Source organism: Heloderma suspectum, chromosome 6 (genome assembly GCF_057233095.1).
Source record: "Heloderma suspectum isolate Gila_16-S chromosome 6, 16-S_ref, whole genome shotgun sequence".
Taxonomy (NCBI): domain Eukaryota; kingdom Metazoa; phylum Chordata; class Lepidosauria; order Squamata; family Helodermatidae; genus Heloderma; species Heloderma suspectum.
Genome location: NC_139463.1, coordinates 82,796,830 through 82,818,757, shown reverse-complemented (window position 1 = coordinate 82,818,757; position 21,928 = coordinate 82,796,830). Strand labels below are relative to the sequence as shown.

The 21,928-nt window shown below is 46.5% G+C and overlaps 2 protein-coding genes across 2 annotated transcripts; both read right to left on the bottom strand.

The window, feature by feature from the left end:
- Positions 1-4,169: 4,169 nt before the first annotated feature.
- Positions 4,170-5,096, bottom strand: LOC146341529 (olfactory receptor 4D9-like). The gene has a single exon (XM_084808367.1). It carries the CDS (start codon positions 5,094-5,096, stop codon positions 4,170-4,172), a length of 927 nt encoding a protein of 308 aa, XP_084664493.1.
- A 14,768-nt stretch (positions 5,097-19,864) lies between these two features.
- LOC146341528 (olfactory receptor 4D1-like) lies at positions 19,865-20,839 on the bottom strand. Its single transcript, XM_084807517.1, has one exon. It carries the CDS (start codon positions 20,837-20,839, stop codon positions 19,865-19,867), a length of 975 nt encoding a protein of 324 aa, XP_084663643.1.
- Between the last annotated feature and the right edge of the window lie 1,089 nt (positions 20,840-21,928).

Below are 21,928 nucleotides of genomic sequence, written 5' to 3'. Positions count from 1 at the left end.
TGGTAGAACAACCTCATGTCAAAAGAATGCCACAGCAGGAGGTTTTCATGATGGTGATGGGGAAGTAATTGCATCTTACTGCAGTAAATTACAGTGTCAGAAAGTCTTGCATCTTCAGATATGCACTCAGTAGCTGCATGGCACCCATTTCAACATCATATGTGTGGGGCAGTTACATGTGCAGGGCACATCTGCAGGGCAATTGCATGTTCCAGGGCAATTAAATCTGCAAGACAATTACATTGTTCCTTCCCATGCTTCCCCCTGGTAGAATGTCAATTGCTCCATTGTGGTTGTGTTATTCAGGGGGCAATCCTATGGCTGCTACACAGTGGCTAGACAGTCATAGGATATCTGGTTTTCTGGGAACCGACCTCAGAGCCCTCACTCTGAGGTCGGTTCCTGGAGAACCGACCTCCCCCCACTTCTGTGCTGCCTCGGAGGCAGCGCGGAACAGCCCCATCCTCCTCACTTTCAAGAGGAGTGCAGAATGGCTGAAAAGGGCCATGTCTGGGAGCATTCTGGGGCAGGGAGGGTGGAAATGTCTGTACGACACATCCAATATGTCATACAGCAGCCTCCTCCCCTGCTCCGTCCTCCCGTGGCTAGACAGCCGCAATCGGAAGTATAGCCGAAAATGCAGGGCAGGAGAAGCGTGGAGGGAACAATCCCCTCCATGCTTCTCCTACCTTGCATTGGATAGGCAGTCACCTCTGAGTTTGGAGGCGGCCGCCGCTGATCTGAATAGGATTGCGCCCTCGCACACAATACCCTGCAGTGTGGAATCAGATCAGGCTGCTGAGTCCCTCATACTCCCATCTCATTTTGAATGCAACCATTTTTAAAATCATTGATTCTGTTTCTATTATAGACCATTCCTATTCAGTTATTGTATACGATGGGGTAAATCAAATGTCCTGCTAGCAGAAGTCCACTTAGCAGAACAAGACTTTCTCCCTCTATCCTCCTCCTGCAGCCCTCCACACTGCCAAAATAGCTGCTTCAGAACATTTCCCAGGCCTCCAGAGCAGATTTTGAAGGTGTGAGGGGCAGGGGAAATCACCCCCTCTCCCAGTTCTGCTGATAGAAACAGTTCCATCAGCAGAACAACACCACTGGATTCAACATAATGTACTTAGGTTGATAACATTCAGCAAAGTCATTGATCCTTGTCAACAATCAAGCGTGAATTCACCATCACAACAATTAATTCATATCATTTCCAGTCTTCATCCTTCCCACCACAAAATAATTTCACTTCATTTGTAAGGCAAATGCCTCTGATATTTAATTAATAGTTTCATTGATTCACTGTGGTCTTTTGCAATATTAAGCATAAACTATTTCAGCTCCAAGAGGCAAAGAGGGAATGTAAATATAAGTATTCCCCCCGCTCTTAAAATAATTTATTTATTTAAAACATTTCTATACCACCCAATAGCCAAAGCTCTCTGGACAGTTTACAAAGTATTAAAACCTTAAAAATGCAATATAAAACATAATATAAAAACTATTTGCATATACAACAATTTAAAACCATCAACAATACAATTACCAGGACTGGTTAAAACATTAGCATATGTGGTCAAATGTGTGGGGATAGAGGTAAGTCTTAACTTGGTGCCAAAAGGGTGACAAAGTTGATGCCAGATGGATCCCACTGGGGAGGGCATTCCATATTCATGGAGCCACCACCATGAAGACAATCTCCATTGTTGCCATCCTCTGAACGTCCCTTGGTTGAGGTGCTTGGTGGAGAGCCACAGATGATGAGCATAGTATACAAGTAGATTCATATCAGGAGAGGTGCTTCATCAGATATTTTGGTCATGAGCCATGTAAGGCTTTATAGATCAAAGCCAGCACTTTGAATTGGGCTCAGAAATGTTTTGGTCTCTAGGCACCCACACATTGGCCTTTTCAGGCCCAAATCCAAATGGGGAGGATGGAGTGCCTGGGACCAGCAAAGGTGCCCCACATTGCCCTGCTCCTGTATTGCCTTATGAAGCATCTCAGCCCTACTGTATTGCTAGAGGAATCCTCCTGTGAGTCAGTTTGTTGCTTACAGCAGTAGCTGGCAGGATGGGTTGAACAGTGAGAGAGAGCCCTCTTCTAGCAGTGGGACTAGATGCTTCATAAGGCAGTACCGGACCAGGACCAAGGTTCTGTATTTGCTGATCAAGGAAAAGTGTGGGTGCATGGAGGGTAAGTTGTAAGCAAGCACAATATGTGTCATTTTCACAACAGCATCACTGATTGTGGGACATGTCAGTTAAGGCATCAGCTTTAGCTTCCAATTTCTTAGCTTGAGTCCACATGAGATAGTCTTAACTCTTCTCTTAAATGAGTAGGTTTTTTGATCACTGAATTTCCTTGGGTTTTGAAAAGGAAATGTGTAATTAAGAGTGTTGCCAATCCTACTGCTTTCTTACAAGTTTACCTATATGATAAATGGGATAATAAATAGTTCACTAATGGTAATCATGATTTCATTTGAAGAATCAGGATTCTAAAATCTTGGAGAGAACTTCCACACATACAGGAGGGTGTCCTCTGTCAGCAGTCACCCTCCACGTGTAGAAAGCAATGACAAGGGCGAGGGAGGGGATGGAGTTAGAAGTTCATCCCCACTTCATATGTAGAACTTACATACAATGAGAATGACTGAACAGGGCTAGATTCTCACAACCATCTTAATGGGCATACACAGAGTGTGAATGCACATTCAGTGCAAATGTGTGAATATGGCCCTAGTGTGAGACACAATCCTTTCCTTTCCCCACCACATAGAATGTAAGAGCAAGGGTTGGGGCCCTTATTGCGCTGCACTTCTGCTCTCAGAAAGGTGGTCTGAGGCCCCGATACTTCTGCCCCACCATCACCCTGTGCATTCCATCCTCAGTATATGTTACTTTAAAGATGTAGCTAGTTTTGTTTGTTTTACTCAAAGTAAGCTTCATGGGATCTCATATGGATCAGGACCCTAGAGTGGTAGGTAGGGGGTTTTAACACTTTGCCTTAAGCCTGCAATCTACATTACAATGGGATGCCTTTGGGGCAATGTAAACTGGGGCATGGGGGACCTGATCCAGATTGGGATCACAGTGGAGGGGGACAAAGGATTGAAGTCGCCCTACCCCCTCATGCTAGGATCCCAACCTGTATTACAATATGGATTCCCACCTTGTGAGGTCGCATTCCATAACTAAAGGAATAGGTCTTGAACATCAAAGCCTTCTGTAATAGAATTCCTCTGAAAACCCGGCAGCATTCTCGCTTCAGAGTGCAACTGAACATGCCTGAGATAGCTTTGCCAGCAGTTGCTGCCATAGGATTTCATGGGGCAGAAAAGCCTTAATAACTTTGAACCGCTGCTGAGAGATTCACCAAACAAACGAAAGCCACACCTTTGCAGCAAGCATGAATATCGTACACCAGTAGTTTTCAGCAAATTTGTAAGACACATATGTTATGCCGAGCCCAGGTTGGCATAGAAAGGACAAATGTGTTGATCTTCAGCACATTTTAACTTGCCATACCTGTGGGGATTTGAATCAGATTGGTTTGAGATTTTGTACAACTGTGGACTGCACGGATGTCAAGTTTCACATTATTAGCTCAACAAGTCAGTGCCATTTTTTATAAGAAATAGAATTTTGAGGTTTATAATGGTGGACTCCTTTTTTAATGACTAGCCTTAATTAAAGGGACATCCCTCTGCCCCTTTAATAACATTGCAACCGTAGTCTGGAGTCACCCCTATGCGTGTAGCCGGCCTCTTAAATGGGCTAGGGGAAACTGAAGGTAGTTATTATTCTTGTAATTGCGATCATTTAAAGAAAATGCTAAACATAAAAAAGTAACACATTTCTCAGGAAAAAAAAATGTTCCCTTTAACTATAGACATTTAGGATGCCAGCCCAAAACATTATATCCAATACACATCAACATTTGGGCTTCATGACAGCATTACAGCAGCTTATACTCATTGTGAAGAACTCTCTGATTTCCCAGTCATTTGGTTGGAACTCTTCCTGGAGATGTGGAAACCCCACCTACAAGGCTGGCTGCAGTTGTGGGGTAAGCTTCTGAGTGCACTACAGCAGGCACAGCCTAAAATATGCTCAAGCTGCAATTACAGTGAAAAAGCAAACATCTTGCTAACTTGCTCACAACAGAACTCTTTTTAAAGATCTCCAAATGGCATTCTTCATCTCAGTATTTCTCAGTGTGTAAATGAGAGGATTCAACATTGGTGTGATGACTGTGTATAGTGCAGAAAGAGCCTTGTCCACTGCAAATTCCTGGAAGGGTCGAGCATAGATGAAAATGCAGGGTACAAAATGGATGCAGACCACAGTGATCTGGGCCCCACAAGTGGAGAGAGCCTTCATCTTCCCTTCAGTCACATGCACTCTTATCTTCACCAAGATTATCGTGTATGATGCAATGAGGATGATGAAAATAATGGTGGTGAGAAGCCCACTGTTAGAGAACATTAGCATCTCTATAACAAATGTGTTTGTACAGGCCAGTTTGATAACTTGTGGAACATCACAGTAATAGTTGTTTAAGACGTTGGGTCCACAGAATGGTAATCTCATTATGAGAGCTATCTGAACAATGGAATGAACAAAACCACCCAACCATGCTCCTGCCACCAGCCCTACACATGTACCTTGGTTCATTATGGTGAGATAATGAAGTGGTTTATGGATAGCTACATACCGGTCCAATGCCATCACCATGAGAAGGAAGACTACAGCACCTCCAGTGAAGTGAAAGAAGAACATCTGTGCCATGCACCCACCAAAGGAAATAGCCTTGTGATGCGACACAAGGTCCCACAGCATCTTTGGCACAGTGACTGAAGACTCACTGAGGTCTATGAAGGCCAAATTTCCCAGCAGGAAGTATATCGGGGAGCGAAGCCTTTGGTCAAGGATCACTGTGGTGATTATGGTGAGGTTTCCAAGCCAAGTGGCAATGCAGACTACCAGGAATGCAACAAAGAGGACATATTGGAGGAGATGGTTTGCTGTGAGGCCAATGAGAAGAAATTCTGTCACTCTGCTGGTAAAATTTTCTGTCTCCATTTAACACTGAAATAAACATACAACAATGAATTCCAAATGAACCCAACCCATTGTATTCCCCTTCCCTTTCACTTAGGTGCCAGCTTATATACTTCGTTGACATACTGAATCTTCAGTGAGGACTCTGTGAAAGTATTTTTCTATTTCACAACTTCTAACTGATATTTATTCACTATCCAATATTCAAAACATATAAATGATTCACCATCAAGAAAATGCAGAGTTTAACTGAGAGCTTTGCTTAAATTTTAATTCATGAATGGTCTGATTCCTTGCTTGTTGTAATCTACTTTTTTTCTTCCTACAACCCCCATAATTTACCAACTGGAGCCAGTCACAAAGCAATGACATTGATGGGGGTTCATTAATTGGACCTTCTGCACAGGGTCTACATGTGTTTATCCTAGCTTCCGAATGAGTTGTCACTATCCTTAAAAGAATGGTCACCATGTTCATGAACAAACATTATCAATGAAACAGTAGGGTTGCACAGAGAGAAATGAATTATAATTTCTTACAACACTGAGAGCCAGTGAGATCTAGGTTTGAGTCCCCACTCAGACTTGAAGCTCACTTGGTGACTTTAGGCCAATCACTGCCTCTCACCCAAACCTTCCTGCACATCCCCAATTAGGAACTAGACCACAGTGTTCCAGAAGGGGGGTGGGTGAAACATCCTTCTACCCAATTTCCCCCTGAAATTCCACCTGTGGGAGGGGCTTACAAACAAGAAGAAGTCTCCATGGACTCCACAGCTCCTCTATGAAAGATTAGTCAAACGTTTAATTTGGCCCTGAATCTTTTTCTTTTCTTTTGTAAAAAAAAATTAATCATAGAATCATATAATAGTAGGGTTGGAAGGGGCCTACAAGGCCACTGAGTCCAAACCCCTGCTCAGTGCAGGAATCCAGGTCAGAGCATCCCTGACAGATGGCTGTCCAGCCTCATATTGAATTGCCTCCAGTGTGGGAGAGCCCACCACCTCCCTAGGTAATTGGTTCCATTGTCATATTGCTCTAACAGTCAGGAACTTTTTCCTGATGTTCACCTGGAATCTGGCTTCCTGTAACTTGAGCCCATTATTCCGTGTCCTGCACTCTGGGATGATCGAGAAGAGATGCTGGCCTTCCTCTCCGTGACAACCTTTCAAGTACTTGAAGAGCACTATCATATCCCCCCTCAGTCTTCTCTTCTCAAGGCTAAACATGCCCAGTTCTTTCAGGCTGCTCTGCGGAGCTGCCGTGGAGCACAGCCATCCGCAGAGGATTCCAGGGGATGGAGCGCCTCCCCCCCCATTGAGGATTCCAGGGGAAGGGACAGAATGCCTCCCCCCACCACCATCAACATAATCCGCAAAAGGTAAGTGACTTTCATACATCCCTAGTCCATGTACAGCCCAGGTAAATAAATTACAGCCCAAAATAGCATTTTCCTTTTTGCAGCCACATGACATTGTTAGCTCATATTCAGCTTGTGATCGACAACAATTTCAAGATCCTTCTCGCTTGTAGTGTTGTTGGTATAAATTACTGTGGACGTCTCTGCACAACTAAAAGATCATTGCTACCACACAATGACAGAAACATAGTGAGAGTCAAACCTTTTGTAACTTGGGAGATCTAGAGGGTGATAAGTAGGGGTGTCAGAGAATTCCACCATGGACTCAAATGAGGCCAGATTCCAGAGCATCTGACCTCCAGATTCCGTGGTGGAACGGCATCACTTACCTCCAACCCTGGAGGATTTCATGTAAAGTGGCTCTCTGGAAGACAATATGTTAATGGTGGCTGCTATTAGCTTATCGCTGGGACAAATACAGACAAATGCCTGCCGATTGTGTCTCCTGCCTCTGCATTTCTCTGCATATCCTCGAGAAGAGGATAAAATGCCTCCCTGCAATGAAGGGAGACACATCTGATCCCCCACCCCACCAAGCTCAGAACCAACATCCTCTGTTGTTTCAGAGCACCCTCTTAAGTTCAATGGGGCCTCCCCAAGGGTTGCAGACTTACAGGGTGATCTTATGTCTACTCAGAAGTAAGTCCAATTTAGTTTAATGTCGCTTACTCCCAAGTAAGTAAGTGCCCAGGATTGGGGCTATGAGAAAACTAGGGATGTTAGAGAATTCCGCCACGGATCCCAGGGGGGCCGAATTCCAGTGAATTTGGCCCCCCGGAATCCGTGGCGGAACGGAGCAACCTACCCCACCACCCCGCGAAAGCCCCACGAAATGGAGCCTACCTGGCATAGGGGACGAAATTTGCATTCCCACTTTAGCCGTTATAGGCTACATAAATATTTACGTAGCCTATCACGGGCTACCATAGGGACAGAATTGGCATCCCCTACTCAGGACGCCATTTGTGTCCGCAGCAGCCCAGCAGCAGCTGGAGGCCCTGCTGTGGGTTGGCCTGGCCAGCCACTCTGTGGCCAGGCCACAGAGCGGAGCTGGCCAGGCAGGATTCCAGGGGGGAGGAACATATCACCTCCCTCCCCGTCAAGGATTTCGGGGTGAGGGATGGAGCGTCTCCCCCCCACCGCGGATGTCCCTGGACGAAACCAGATAAGTATTTTGTACATCCCTAGGAAAACAGTTTTAGTTTTTGTGAACCGCCCAGAGAGCTTCGGCTATTGGGCGGTATAGAAATAAATAAATAAATAAATAAATAAATAAACAGTACAGCAGTAGTTAAGCTACCCAGAGAAGGGGGGGAGGGGAGGGGGGAGGGATTGTATGTAAAGGCAGTCAGTTGTGATCCTGCATTTAAAATTGAAGCAGAAACCACATTTTAAATGCAGGATTTTAGGCTGGTGGCAGATCCATACTTTTTTACTTCAGTCAGTGGAGGCAGATGTGCTCTGTGATTGGATACTGGTTTTGTGGGTCTCCCCTTTAAAAATCATATGGAATTATGAGGATCCTTTTTTGATTTTATGTACCCTTGTTTTATCCAGTACTTCCCAATGCATTGGCTCCCTGGGTGGATGGGGGAGTCTTCTTTTTCAGCCAAGCAGAAGAAAGCCTTCAAAGTTAGGATTTCACTGGCTATTTAGGGCACAACCCTGTGCATGTTTAGACAGAAAAAAAGTCCTACAACTCCCAGCATTCTCCAGCCAGGTGGGGAATGCTGGGAGTTGTAGGACTTTTTTTCTGTCTAAACATGCATAGGGTTGTGCCATTCATGCAATTCATCTGGCAGAGCTTGGCATCTTTTAAGATATTTTTTTGAAGCAGTTGCTTTAGGCATTACTGCTTGGGTGGGAAAGCAGTGTCTGTCACCTCCAAATCAGAAGACAATTTGCTTTCAATGGGATTTCCCTCCCTCCTTGAAAAGAGGCAGACACAGGTAAACCTCTGGAGTTTGCAGACGGCAGATTGGAAAATGCAGACCGGATTCAATACACTTTCTCAAATCACTGCGGATGACAGAACGAAAGATCTCTAACAAGCTACGAAAAAGAAACAGAACGGATTTCATAACATTCATACATCCCTAGTGATTAATGATAGGGGGAGTAGGGATGGTAGAGAATTCCGCCACGGATTCCAGTGAGTCCGGATTCTTTAGAATCCAGCCCCCCGGAATCCATGGTGGAACAGCCTCCTGCCCCCCCACCCCACCTGCAGAATCCCCCCAGGACGGAACTTACCTGGGGCAGATGTGGCAGATTCGGTGGCGGCGGTTCCTTCGGCGGCGGTGGCTGGTCTCCTGGCCGACCGCGGCTGGGCTGCTGCTGCCGCCATTGCTGTCCTTGCAGTCGTGATAGGCTATGTAAGAATTTACATAGCCTATCATGGCTAACCCCCCCAAAAATAACCCAGCGTATGTAAATGGCAGCGCCTATGGCGGCCGCCATTTGCGTTACCTATTTTTCGCTGATTTATCTTACGTAAATAAATCGGCAAAAAATTAGGGATTGACGAAAGTCCCTTACCTGGTCCCGCAGCTTGTTTCGCGATGGGGGGGAGGCGCTCCATCCCTCCCTCCAAAATTCTGGGCTGGGGGGAGGCACCCCACCCCTCCCCGCAGAAGTTCTGGGTGGGGGGGAGGCGCCCCATCCTTCCTCGCCGATGTTCTGGCCTGGGGGGACCGCCCTGCCTCTCCGGCTGTGAAAGTTCTTCTGCGGGGAAGAACGAGGAAGTAAAAAAAAAAAAAAAGTGACAGGCTACGTAAAGATTTACGTAGCCTATCAAGGCTAGATTTTCAAAAAAAACCCCACCGTGATAGGCTATGTAAAGGTTTACGTAGCCTATCACGGCTGACTTTGAAAAAAAAAAGCGCGTATGCAAATGGTGGCGCCCATGGGCGCTGCCATTTGCATTCCTTATTTTGGCATGGGTAGTCTACGTAAATATTTACGTAGACTACGTCGAAAATAAGGGCAATGCTATTTGTGTTGCCCTTATTTTCACCGTAGTCTACGTAAATATTTACGTAAACCAGCCATGCCAAAATAAGGAACGCAAAAGGCGGCACCATGGGCGCCGCCATTTGCGTACGCACTTTTTTTTTTTTCCCCAAAGGCAGCCGTGATAGGCTACGTAAACCTTTACGTAGCCTATCACGGTGTTTTTTTGAAAATCTAGCTGTGATAGGCTATGTAAATTTTCACGTAGCCTATCACATTTGTTGTTGTTTTTTCCCCACTTAGAAATGGCAGCAGCAGCAGCCGGTCGGAAGACCGGCTGCCACCGCTGCCGCACCACCGCCGGGACCCACCGCTGCGAGGGACATTCGCCAAAGGTAAGTCCCATCCCGGGGGTGGCGGGGGGGTGGCGGACCGTTTCTCCACCAATTTCGGGGGGCCGAATGCGTTGGCATTTGGCCCCCGGAGATTCATGGAGAAATTCTCCAACATCCCTACAAAAAATAGGGAATGCAAATGGCAGCCACCATAGCTCCATTTGTGTACGCTGGGGTTTTTTTGGGGGGGTGGCTGTGATAGGCTACGTAAATTCTTACATGGCCTATCATGCCTGCCTGGCTGGATGCAAATGGCAGCCGGTAAGGCGGCCGCCATTTGCATCCGCAGCAGCCTGTCCGCGGTCAGAAATTCGGCTGCGGACAGCTGTGGCCGGCTGCTCTGCGGCCTGACTGCAGAGCGGAGCTGGCCATTGAGCATTCCGGGGGGGAGGACTGGATGGCCTCCCCCGCCATCGAGGATTCCGGGGGGAGGGACAGAGCGCCTCCCCCCCATCCCCCATCCCCGCGAAAAGGTAAGTGAGTTTCATACATCCCTAAGGGGGAGTAGCAAATAGAAATGTTTACATCATCATCATCATCTTCATCAACATCATCACTACTACTACTACTACTTTTAAAACATGTTACTGTTTCCTACATCAAAATATTGATTATTCCAAAGTAAAGTGTGCATCACAACTGAAATAATACATGTGGTTGTCTCCCCCCACCCACCCCAAGACACTATTTCTTCTACACTTCCTAGAGCAACCTTCCCCAACCTGGTGCTTCCAGATGTTTGGATTTCAACTCCTACCAGCCGCAACCAGTATGGGCCATGGTCAGCAATCCTGGGAGATGTAATCCAAAAATTCTTGAGGGCACCAGGTTGGGAAAACTGCCCTAGAATCTGGAGACCTGGTGAACCCCTTCTCGTGGTGGGAAATGAATTCTGTATAGAACAATGTATTTTAAGCTGTTTAATTAATAATGTCTTCACAGGATCTTCAGAAAAAGATCCAGTACTGTGTCTCCTCTGTAAGAAAAGGTTCAACAGCCTTAAAATGAGATCTGCCAAATACTGCAGCCACTGGTGGTTCCCACTTCTGGCCGGGGAATTTTCTGACTTAGTGTAGATCAGCTGCCTGCAGTAGCATGAAGATGGGAAAGAGCTGGGATGTGTCAGCAGCACATCACAAGACTTCTGGATCAGGTTCAACATTATTTCACCTAAAATGGCATTTACTTAAATTGTAGCTTTAAAAAAAAAAACCCTGAGCACTTTGGCAAAGGGAAGGCTGAGGACTGAATCAAGACTTTTATGTACACGATAGAAAATTTACAGGAATTAGTATACATTGACTCTGACTGTACACTGCATGTCTCACGCTCAACTTAGATTACTGACCATGTGCAATATAATACATGCAATTAACTGCAAAATCTTATGCATGCTTACTCATAAGTAGGTCCCATTGTGTTCAGTGGTGCTTACTCCCAGGGATGTTTTCATAGGGTTGCAACCAACATCTTTTTCTCTCTTTCACTCTCTCTATGTGCAAAGCGTTTAGAGTTCCTACTGCAATCATAGGATGTATTTTTCTATCTCCCAAAAGAAAATGCACAAGAACTGACCTGTCCTCAGTGCCAAGTGGCCCCAACTGTTGAGAAAAACCTGTAAGTTACATAGTTGGAGCTTCAATTCGTTCCACTTTTCTTTTACATCCTGCAACAGTAACATGTTTTAAAGGAAGAAGTTGCTCCATAGGCATACATGTATATAATGTTTGACACATACATTCTAATTGGATACATATTCTTGTGTCATGGGATATGAGCACTATCATCTTTAGGGACATGAGGGTGGCAGCTTACTAAGTGGTAATCACTTCAATGTTCCTGAAGAATTTAAACTTTATTAACCAACACTGCAAAGAAGCTGGAATTTTAAGAAGGGCTTGTAGTGTGGCAAGGTATGGAACAAGAAATAATCATAATGGAGGAAAAGAATAAGAACCTCTTTTGGATGTGAACATCCTAAAAACTATTGGCCTGGGATGCAGCTCACAAATCTTCACAAAGTATAAATTGGTCACTGCGGGGTCTTATGTTTTCATATTCTTAATTTTAGTGGACTACCATTTATTGAATTTGGATAATGTTTATAATATATTACATCACATTATATTGGGCAGTATTCAACTGTGTCATTCTGCTAGTAGTGCAAATGATGTTTCATTAGTGGAAACTAGGTTCTGAACTATGCGCAAGGGGAGATTCCAACTAAAGTTACATTTGCACAAGAACAGCTGCATAAGCAGTTGTGTTTGAACAACCAATTGTAGAACCAGTTGCACATTATGGTTGTGCAACCCATTGTGCAATTTGTTGCGCCCTCCCTGGAAAAGACCCTGATGCTGGGAAAGACTGAAGGCAAAAGGAGAAGGGGACGGCAGAGGATGAGATGGCTAGATAGCATCACCGATGCAATGAATATGAACTTGAGCACGCTCCGGGAGAGAGCGCAGGACAGGAAGGCCTGGCGTGCTATGGTCCATGGGGTCACGAAGAGTCGGACACGACTGAACGACTGAACAACAACAACACTTGTGCAGCCCATTGTATAGCAAGTTGTGCATTAGTTTTGAACAACCCATTGCACAACTGCTTGCACAAGCAATTGTGCAAGGATAATGTGCAACTGCTTGTACAATGGAAAGATTTGGCAGAGAACTATTTGAGTTTGCAGAATGATACCACTAGATACTGCTATTCATATTATATTGCATTTATTATCAATAACATGGACAGCTTGTACACATTAATGCCTCATTTTCATTGGTCTGTGTTAGTTAGCATCCCACAGTCAACAAATGGCTCCGTAGATGTGTAACTTATAAGGGTGATTTGTTTTCTTTCCTAATTGCTGCAAGTGTATTGACAGCTTGGCCACCATTTTGCATTCTCCAGACCTACCACCATTCAGAGAAAATGTGTTAAAAAAATGGCAGCCACCTTACCCACCCTGACCTCCAAATGTTGTGAATATTCAGTGAAGCAGAAAATTTTCAGAAGAAAAACTATATTCAGCTCAGCTGAACTTACACATGATTACTCTTCTTTAAATTCTCCAACATCCCTACAAAATTCTCCAACATCCCTACAAAAAATAGGGAATGCAAATGGCAGCCACCATAGCTCCATTTGTGTATGCTGGGGTTTTTTTTGGGGGGTGGCTGTGATAGGCTACATAAATTCTTACATGGCCTATCATGCCTGCCTGGCTGGATGCAAATGGCGGCCGGCAAGGCGGCCGCCATTTGCATCCGCAGCAGCCCGTCCGTGGTCAGAAATTCGGCTGCGGACAGCTGTGGCCGGCTGCTCTGCGGCCTGACTGCAGAGCGGAGCTGGCCATTGAGCATTCCGGGGGGAGGACTGGATGGCCTCCCCCACCATCGAGGATTCCGGGGGGAGGGACAGAGCGCCTCCCCCCCATCCCCCATCCCCACGAAAGATTCCGCGAAAAGGTAAGTGAGTTTCATACATCCCTAAGGGGGAGTAGCAAATAGAACCAGAATTTGAGCCACCCTGGGCATACCAGGTCTGATGCTGCTCCCTGCAGCATCCTCTCCTCTCCTCTCCTTTCCTCTCCCTCTCCCTCTCCCTCTCCCTCTCTCTCTCCCTCTCCCCCTCTCTCTCTCTCTAATTTCATAGCCCGGAGGTTGTTGACCACGCATGAACATGGTTACGGATGTTTACATCATCATCATCATCTTCATCAACATCATCACTACCACTACTAATTTTAAAACATGTTACTGTTTCCTACATCAAAATATTGATTATTCCAAAGTAAAGTGTGCATCACAACTGAAATAATACATGTGGTTGTCTCCCCCCACCCACCCCAAGACACTATTTCTTCTACACTTCCTAGAGCAACCTTCCCCAACCTGGTGCTTCCAGATGTTTGGATTTCAACTCCTACCAGCCGCAACCAGTATGGGCCATGGTCAGCAATCCTGGGAGATGTAATCCAAAAATTCTTGAGGGCACCAGGTTGGGAAAACTGCCCTAGAATCTGGAGACCTGGCGAACCCCTTCTCGTGGTGGGAAATGAATTCTGTATAGAACAATGTATTTTAAGCTGTTTAATTAATAATGTCTTCACAGGATCTTCAGAAGAAGATCCAGTACTGTGTCTCCTCTGTAAGAAAAGGTTCAACAGCCTTAAAATGAGATCTGCCAAATACTGCAGCCACTGGTGGTTCCCACTTCTGGCCGGGGAATTTTCTGACTTAGTGTAGATCAGCTGCCTGCAGTAGCATGAAGATGGGAAAGAGCTGGGATGTGTCAGCAGCACATCACAAGACTTCTGGATCAGGTTCAACATTATTTCCCCTAAAATGGGCATTTACTTAAATTGTAACTTTAAAAAAAAAAACCCTGGCCACCATTTTGCATTCTCCAGACCTACCACCATTCAGAGAAAATGTGTTAAAAAAAATGGCAGCCACCTTACCCACCCTGACCTCCAAATGTTGTGAATATTCAGTGAAACAGAAAATTTTCAGAAGAAAAACTATATTCAGCTCAGCTGAACTTACACATGATTACTCTTCTTTCTTTTCTTTTTTCTAAAAATATGTTATTACTAGTGCTGTGCTGAAAATTTCTCCCACACTTTTTTTTCTCATTTCATTCAATTTGAAAGAAATGCCCCAACCCTGGCTCCAGCTCATCCAGCAGAAGGGGGGGCATTGCAGGCGGGTGGGGAGAGAAGGGGTGGCTCTGTGCCATTGGGTATCCCCCAGTGGCACCACCAGGCTGGGGAGGGGCCAGCAGAGCCCTCTGAAGCTCTGTGCCCCTCCTAACAGAAGCTCTCTCGCTCTCGTGGCTACCCTGGGCGAAAGAGAGTCAGTGGATTCATCTACGACCTCGCCTGCCTGCCTTTGCTTCGGCTCTCCCGCTCTCAGTGAGTCCTCACCTGTCTCTGCGCCGCCGCCTGCCTTTGGGACGCGGCAGATGCAGCTGTTGGCCCCGGCTGGCCTCGTTATTGCGGCTGCGTGCGCTGGCAGCATTTTTGGGGCGCCGGCGCTCGCCCTTGTGCAGTGCACCGACGCCTGAGCTTGGGGCGCGACAGACATGGCTGCTGGCCCCACCTGGCCTTGTTGTTGTGGCTGCTGGTGCTAGCAGTGTCCTTGGGGTGCCAGCGCTCGCCCTTGCGTAATGCACGAATCCTGCACCTCTCGGACTCTCTGTGCCGCCGCCTGCCTTTGGGGCATAGCGGATGCAGCTGCTGACCCCGGCAGGCCTTGTTGTTGCAGCCACGGGTGCTTGCAGTATTTTGGGGACACCGGCGCTCATCCTTGTGCAGTGCACACGTCCCACGCCCCCCTCTTTCTCCACACCACTGCCTGTGTTTGGGGCACGGTGGACACGTCTCCTGGCCCTGCCTGGTCTTGTGGCCACCGGTGCTGGCAGCGTCCCTGGGGTGCTGATGCTCGCCCTTGCGTGACGCACATGTCCCACAACCCTCTGCTTTTCTGCGCCGCCGCGGAGTGCCTCCCCCCACCGTGGATGCCCCGGCACAGAGCCAGGTGACTATTTCGTAAATCCCTAGACCCAGCAAAGCCACAGTTGTCTGGTCCGAACGGACATGGTAGCAGACACAATGTTCTTTGTTGCTTTCTATTTCAGCGCATCTGGTTGACATGGTGGCCTCCACCTCGTCCTCTCAGTCTCACCTTGGCGGCACACCACCGTTGTGCAGGCTCTGAACCTTTGACCCAAGCCTTACAAAAATGGGGACCTGAATATCAGAATGACATGTGATTTTAATGCTTTTATATTTTATATTGTTTTATCCTGCGCTTTCTGATTTTAATTTTTGTGAACCGCCCGTAGAGCTGCGGCTATTGGGTGGTATAGAACTGAAACAATCCAACAAACCAACACATGACCTTTTATATCAAGCACCCTCTCTACCGCCACTGCCACAGCTTCTTGGCTTGCAATGCTCAATTGTGTTCAGCAGTGTTCTGAGAAGAGGGAGGGGGAAGCCACAGTCCTAGAATGTTGCATTGCTGCTCCCAGCTGAACTGTTTCCTACTGCTCCCAGAAAGGAAGAAATTTGCAACACCACTTCCTGCTCCTCTTTCCACAGTCACCTGAGGAACATGGCAGAGGTGCTGGCAGCAGCATGAGTCCCATGATGGCAGAGCACAGTCTAGTCGGGAGCAGCAGCACAGCATGCTAAGGTAGACAGCTAGGGCATTTCCCCTTCCTACTGACCTGGAAACAATCATGTAAGGCTAGTGGGCAATTCTTATAGGGTCTCCCCTGTGGCCTGCAGGTACCCCATTCCCCTTCCCCCAATTCCCCTCCCCATATCTCTCCTGATGTATATGTTTTCTTTAAGCCTAAAGTTGGGGGGGGCCCTCAGGCATCTCCTGTCACCATAAGGTGCATCTGCATGCACACCATCCCTAATTTATTAATTTATTAATTTATTAATTTATTAAATTTATTGATCGCCCATCTGGCTGGTCACCCAGCCACTCTGGGTGATGCACAAGTGTACTATAAAACAGTTCAAAACAATAAAATTCTACAATAAAAACATCTTCTAAAATACCCTAACCCACCCCAAATGCCTGCCTGAACAATCACATTTTTAATGCACGGCGGAAGCTCATTAAAGAGGGGGCATGGCGGAGTTTCCTAGGGAGGGAGTTCCACAGAGTGGGGGCCACCACAGAAAAGACCCTCTCCCTCGTCCCACCAGTCTAACTGTCCTGGCTAATGGGACAGAGAGAAGGCCATTCGAGGGTGATCTTGTTAAGCTGCCTGTTTGGTGTTGCTGGAGGTGGTCCTTAAGATAGACTGGGCTGGAACCATATAGGGTTTTAAAGGTCAAAACCAACACCTTGAATTTGGCCCGGAAAACAACTGGTAACCAGTACCACTCCTTCAGCACTGGAGTGATGTGATCTCACTGGCGGGTGCCGGGGGGATAAGGGTTGCCTGGGAGACCAACCCTCCTCGCTCACCCAGGTGTTGTGCAGCACCAGGAGGGCATGAAAGGGGAAGGTCAACCACCCCCAGAAGGGGTAGTCTGGAGGGGTGGTGAGATCAACGCCACCCCTCAGGATGGGTGTGCTTTCGCCCAAGGAGTGCCAGCTAGTCGCTGGCACAGTCAGCTGCCTGTCCTAGGTAGCCCTTTGCAGATGTTTTCAATAAATGTGGCCCAATTTTCAACCCAAGCCTTGTTGTTTGACTCTTCTTCGACCTATCTCCACTCGCAAAAGAAATTGCTTTCAAAAGAAATTTGAAGGAGAAGAAATTTTGGGGAAATTCTCATGGGTTGCATTTGGGGTTCTTGTACTTTCCTTACTTATGAGGTGGCTGAGGAGTGTGTGTGAGTGTCCTGTCTGTCATTGTACAGAAATCTCTGTGGCAGCCTTTAGGCTCCTTCGCTTCCCGCACTTCAGTTTATGCCATCATGAGGAAGACATCATGAGGCAATTCCTCCCATGAGGCCTTTTCAGCTGAGGAAATTCAGGTGGCCTGGGAGGCTGCAGAGCAATGGAAAGATGTGTAATAGAGAAAGAAAACACACACAGCACCCTCAGCCACCTTGCAGTGATTTGTTGTTGTTGTTGTTCAATCGTTCAGTCATGTCCGACTCTTTGTGACCCCATGGACCATAGCACGCCAGGCCTTCCTGTCTTGAGCTCTCTCCCGGAGTGTGCTCAAGTTCATATTCATTGCATTGGTGATGCTATCTAGCCAGCTCATCCTCTGCCATCCCCTTCTCCTTTTGCCTTCACTCTTTTCCAACATCAGTGTCTTTTCCAGAGAGTTTTCTCTTTGCATTAGGTGGCCAAAATATTTGAGCTTCAGCTTCAGGATCTGTCCTTCCAATGAGCACTCAGGGTTGATTTCCTTTAGGATTGACTGATTTGACCTCCTTGCAGTCCAGGGGACTCGTAAGAGTCTTCTCCAGCACCACAGTTCGAAAGCATCAATTCTTCGGCGCTCAGCCTTCCTTATAGTCCAGCTCTCACAGCCATACATTACTACTGGGAAAACCATAGCTTTGATTATGCGGACCTTCGTCGGCAAGGTGATGTCTCTGCTTCTTACTATGCTGTCTAGGTTTGCCATAGCTTTCCTCCCAAGGAGCAAGCGTCTTTTAATTTCATGGCTACAGTCACCGTCTGCGGTGATCTTGGAGCCCAAGAAAGTAAAATCTGTCACTGCTTCCATTTCTTCCCCTTCTATATGCCAGGAAGTGATGGGGCCAGGTGCCATGATCTTAGTTTTTTTAATGTTGAGTTTCAAACCGGCCTTCGCACTCTCCAGTGATTAAGTAAGCTCAAAAATACCACCAAAACCAATTCTGATGTCTGCCTCAGAAAAGCAGAAGCCTCAACACAGTTGATGCTGTTGCCACTTACAGAAGCAGTGCAATAAACCAAAAACCCTTAAGAAAAAAGAAAGAAGCTGTGCTACAACTAGGGGTGTATGAAACCCCGCTTACCTGGCTCTGCCAGGTTCCGCAGGTGGGGGGAGGTGATCCGGTCCTCCCCCCAGAATCCTTGATGGAAGGGGAGGCGATCCATTCCTCCCCCCCCCCGGAATCCTGCCTGGCTGGCTCCACTCCGTGCCCAGGCTGTGGAGCCGCCAGCCAGGCCAACCTGCAGCAGGGCCTCCAGCCACTGCCAGGCTGGTGCGGACTCAAATGGCGTCCTGAGTAGGGGACACCATTTGTGTCCCTATGGTAGCCCATGATAGACTACATATATATTTACATAGCCTATCATGGCTAAAGCAGGGAGGCAAATGGCGTCCCCTACGCCATTTGCATTCCCGTTTTATCCATGATAGGCTATGTAAATATTTATGTAGCCTATGACAGCTAAAGCGGGAACACAAATGGCATGGGGGGCGCCATTTGCATCCCTGCTTTAGCCGTGAAAGGCTACGTAAATATTTACGTAGCCTATCACGGGCTAACATAGGGATGCAAATGGCATCCCCTACTCAGGACGCCATTTGCGTCCGCAGCAGCCCGGCAGTAGCCGGAGCTGCTGGAGCCACCGCCAGAGCCGGAGCCACTGCTGGAGCTACAGCCAGGTAGGCTTCTTTTTGCGGGGCTTTCATGGGGTGGTGGGGCGGGGGGCTCCATTCTACCACAGATTCTGGGGGGCCGAATTCACTGGAATTCCGCCCCCCTGGGATCCGTGGCGGAATTCTCTAACATCCCTAACGAAGAGTCGGACACGACTTAACGACTGAATATCAACAACAAGCATAACTGGATGTTGCTTATAGGGGCAAGAAGTAACTTTAGGGCTGTTATAAAATTAACATTTTAGGGCTGAACCTACCCGGACTGTACGATCAACATCAGAGGCCTTTCTCCAAGTGCTGCTTCTGAGGGAGGGTTGTAAGGTGGCAACAACAGAGAGGGTTTCTCAATGGCGGCCCCCCAATTTTGGAATGCTCTCCCCATTGAGGTCTGCCTGGCACCAACACCGTCATCTTTTTAGCACCAGTTTAAGACTGTTCCCTACTCCCAGGCATTTGATGCAATATGATGGGGCATTTATGTCAGTTCTTTCTATCAGGTCCTGTATCTTATTGTAAATGTCTTAGCTGTCTAACTCATTTAACATTTTGTATGCTAAATATTTTATATTATATTTTTTATTATCTTGTATTATGATGTGTATTTTTTTTGTGAGCTGCCCAGAAAGCTTTGGCTATTGGGCAGTATAGAAATGAAATAATACAAAAATAAATAAATCACATGCTCATTCTTTGAATCCAAAAGCTTCCGAGGTTATACACAAGCATTCAGTGTTTTCATTTATGACACCAACAACTCATGAACATTAAAATACATATGGAAACTTGAGCAAGGTGACAAGGTTATACACATTTATAAGGAACTCCCTTATCTTTCATTAGTCTTAGAGATTCTACCTGCAACAGCGGGCAGGCCCAGCTAGCAAGGTTCCCTGTAGTCCTGGAACAAGCATCTCACTGTGCTGCAGCCTGCAGGGAAGGGTATCATCAAGCAGAGATCACATTGAAAAAGCAAACATTTTTTTTCTCCCTCCCAGAAAATACAGTTCGTTGTAATAATCTCCTGATGGCATTCTTCATCTCAGCATTTCTTAGTGTATAAATGAGAGGATTTAATACTGGTGTGATGACTGTGTACAGTGCAGAAAGAGCCTTGTCTGCTCTAAATTCCTGGAAGGGCCGAGCATAGATGAAAATGCAGGGTACAAAATGTATGCAGACCACAGTGATCTGGGCCCCACAAGTGGAGAGAGCCTTCATCTTCCCTTCAGTCACATGCGCTCTTATCTTCACCAAGATTATCGTGTATGACACAACTAGGATGATGAAAAATATAATGGTGAGAAGTCCACTGTTAGAGAACATTAGCATCTCTATAACAAATGTGTTTGTACAGGCCAGTTTGATAACTTGTGGAACATCACAGTAATAGTTGTTTAAGATGTTGGGTCCACAGAATGGTAATCTCATTATGAGAGCTATCTGAACAATGGAATGAACAAAACCACCCAACCATGCTCCTGTCACCAGCCCCACACATGTACCTTGGTTCATTATGGTGAGATACTGAAGTGGTTTATGGATAGCTACATACCGGTCCAACGCCATCACCATGAGAAGAGAGACCACGGCACCCCCAGTGAAGTGAAAGAAGAACATCTGTGCCATGCACCCACCAAAGGAAATAACCTTCTGCTGTGATACAAGGTCCCACAGCATCTTTGGCACAGTGACTGAAGACTCACTGAGGTCTATGAAGGCCAAATTTCCCAGCAGGAAGTACATGGGGGAGCGAAGCCTTTGGTCAGTGATCACTGTGGTGATTATGGCGAGGTTGCCAAGCCAAGTGGCAATGCAGACTATCAAGAACATCACAAAGATAGCATATTTCAGGATAGAGTTTGCTGTGAGGCCAACAAGAAGAAACTCTGTCACTCTGCTGGTAAGGTTTTCTGGCTCCATTATAATCACTGGAATATATGTACAAAGAAGAATTATAGGTCAGACCATGTCAACATATTTACCTCCCCCGTAGTAAGTGACAGGTGATGTACTTTGTCAATATACTGAATTTGCAGTGAGAACACTGTGAAAAATATCAAATCTTCACTTTTAACCAAGCACTGGGTTTCACACGACATTAACTCCTATCTGAGCTGTGTTTTTAACTTTTTTTTTTTTCAGGGTTGGGAAGACTTCAGGCTGATGTACTCACCTTGATTTTAATAGTATTTCCTGGTTTACCAACTGGCTGCAAGAGTGCTGCACATTATGAGCCTTACCCTAGAACACTGTGCAGAAACTTAAGCTTGTTCCATATATATATGTGTGGATGGAGGAATCAGGATAGTAAACGTTTCTCATTATGTGCAGGCTCTGAACTTTGACCCAAGCCTTACAAAAATGGGGACCTGAATATCAGAATGACATGTGATTTTAATGCTTTTATATTTTATATTGTTTTATCCTGCGCTTTCTGGTTTTAATTTTTGTGAACCACCCATAGAGCTGCGGCTATTGGGTGGTATAGAAATGAAACAAACCAACAAACCAACACATGACCTTTTATATCAAGCACCCTCTCTACCGCCACTGCCACAGCTTCTTGGCTTGCAATGCTCAATTGTGTTCAGCAGTGTTCTGAGAAGAGGGAGGGGGAAGCCACAGTCCTAGAATGTTGCATTGCTGCTCCCAGCTGAACTGTTTCCTACTGCTCCCAGAAAGGAAGAAATTTGCAACACCACTTCCTGCTCCTCTTTCCACAGTCACCTGAGGAACATGGCAGAGGTGCTGGCAGCAGCATGAGTCCCATGATGGCAGAGCACAGTCTAGTCAGGAGCAGAGGCACAGCATGCTAAGGTAGACAGCTAGGGCATTTCCCCTTCCTACTGACCTGGAAACAATCATGTAAGGCTAGTGGGCAATTCTTATAGGGTCTCCCCTGTGGCCTGCAGGTACCCCATTCCCCTTCCCCCAATTCCCCTCCCCATATCTCTCCTGATGTATATGTTTTCTTTAAGCCTAAAGTTGACCTCTCTCTCTCTCTCTCTC

Coding starts and splice junctions, on each gene's coding strand:
- LOC146341529 (XM_084808367.1), bottom strand. CDS start 5,096: ATGGAGACAGAAAATTTTACCAGCAGAGTGACAGAATTTCTTCTCATT.
- LOC146341528 (XM_084807517.1), bottom strand. CDS start 20,839: ATGGAGCCAGAAAACCTTACCAGCAGAGTGACAGAGTTTCTTCTTGTT.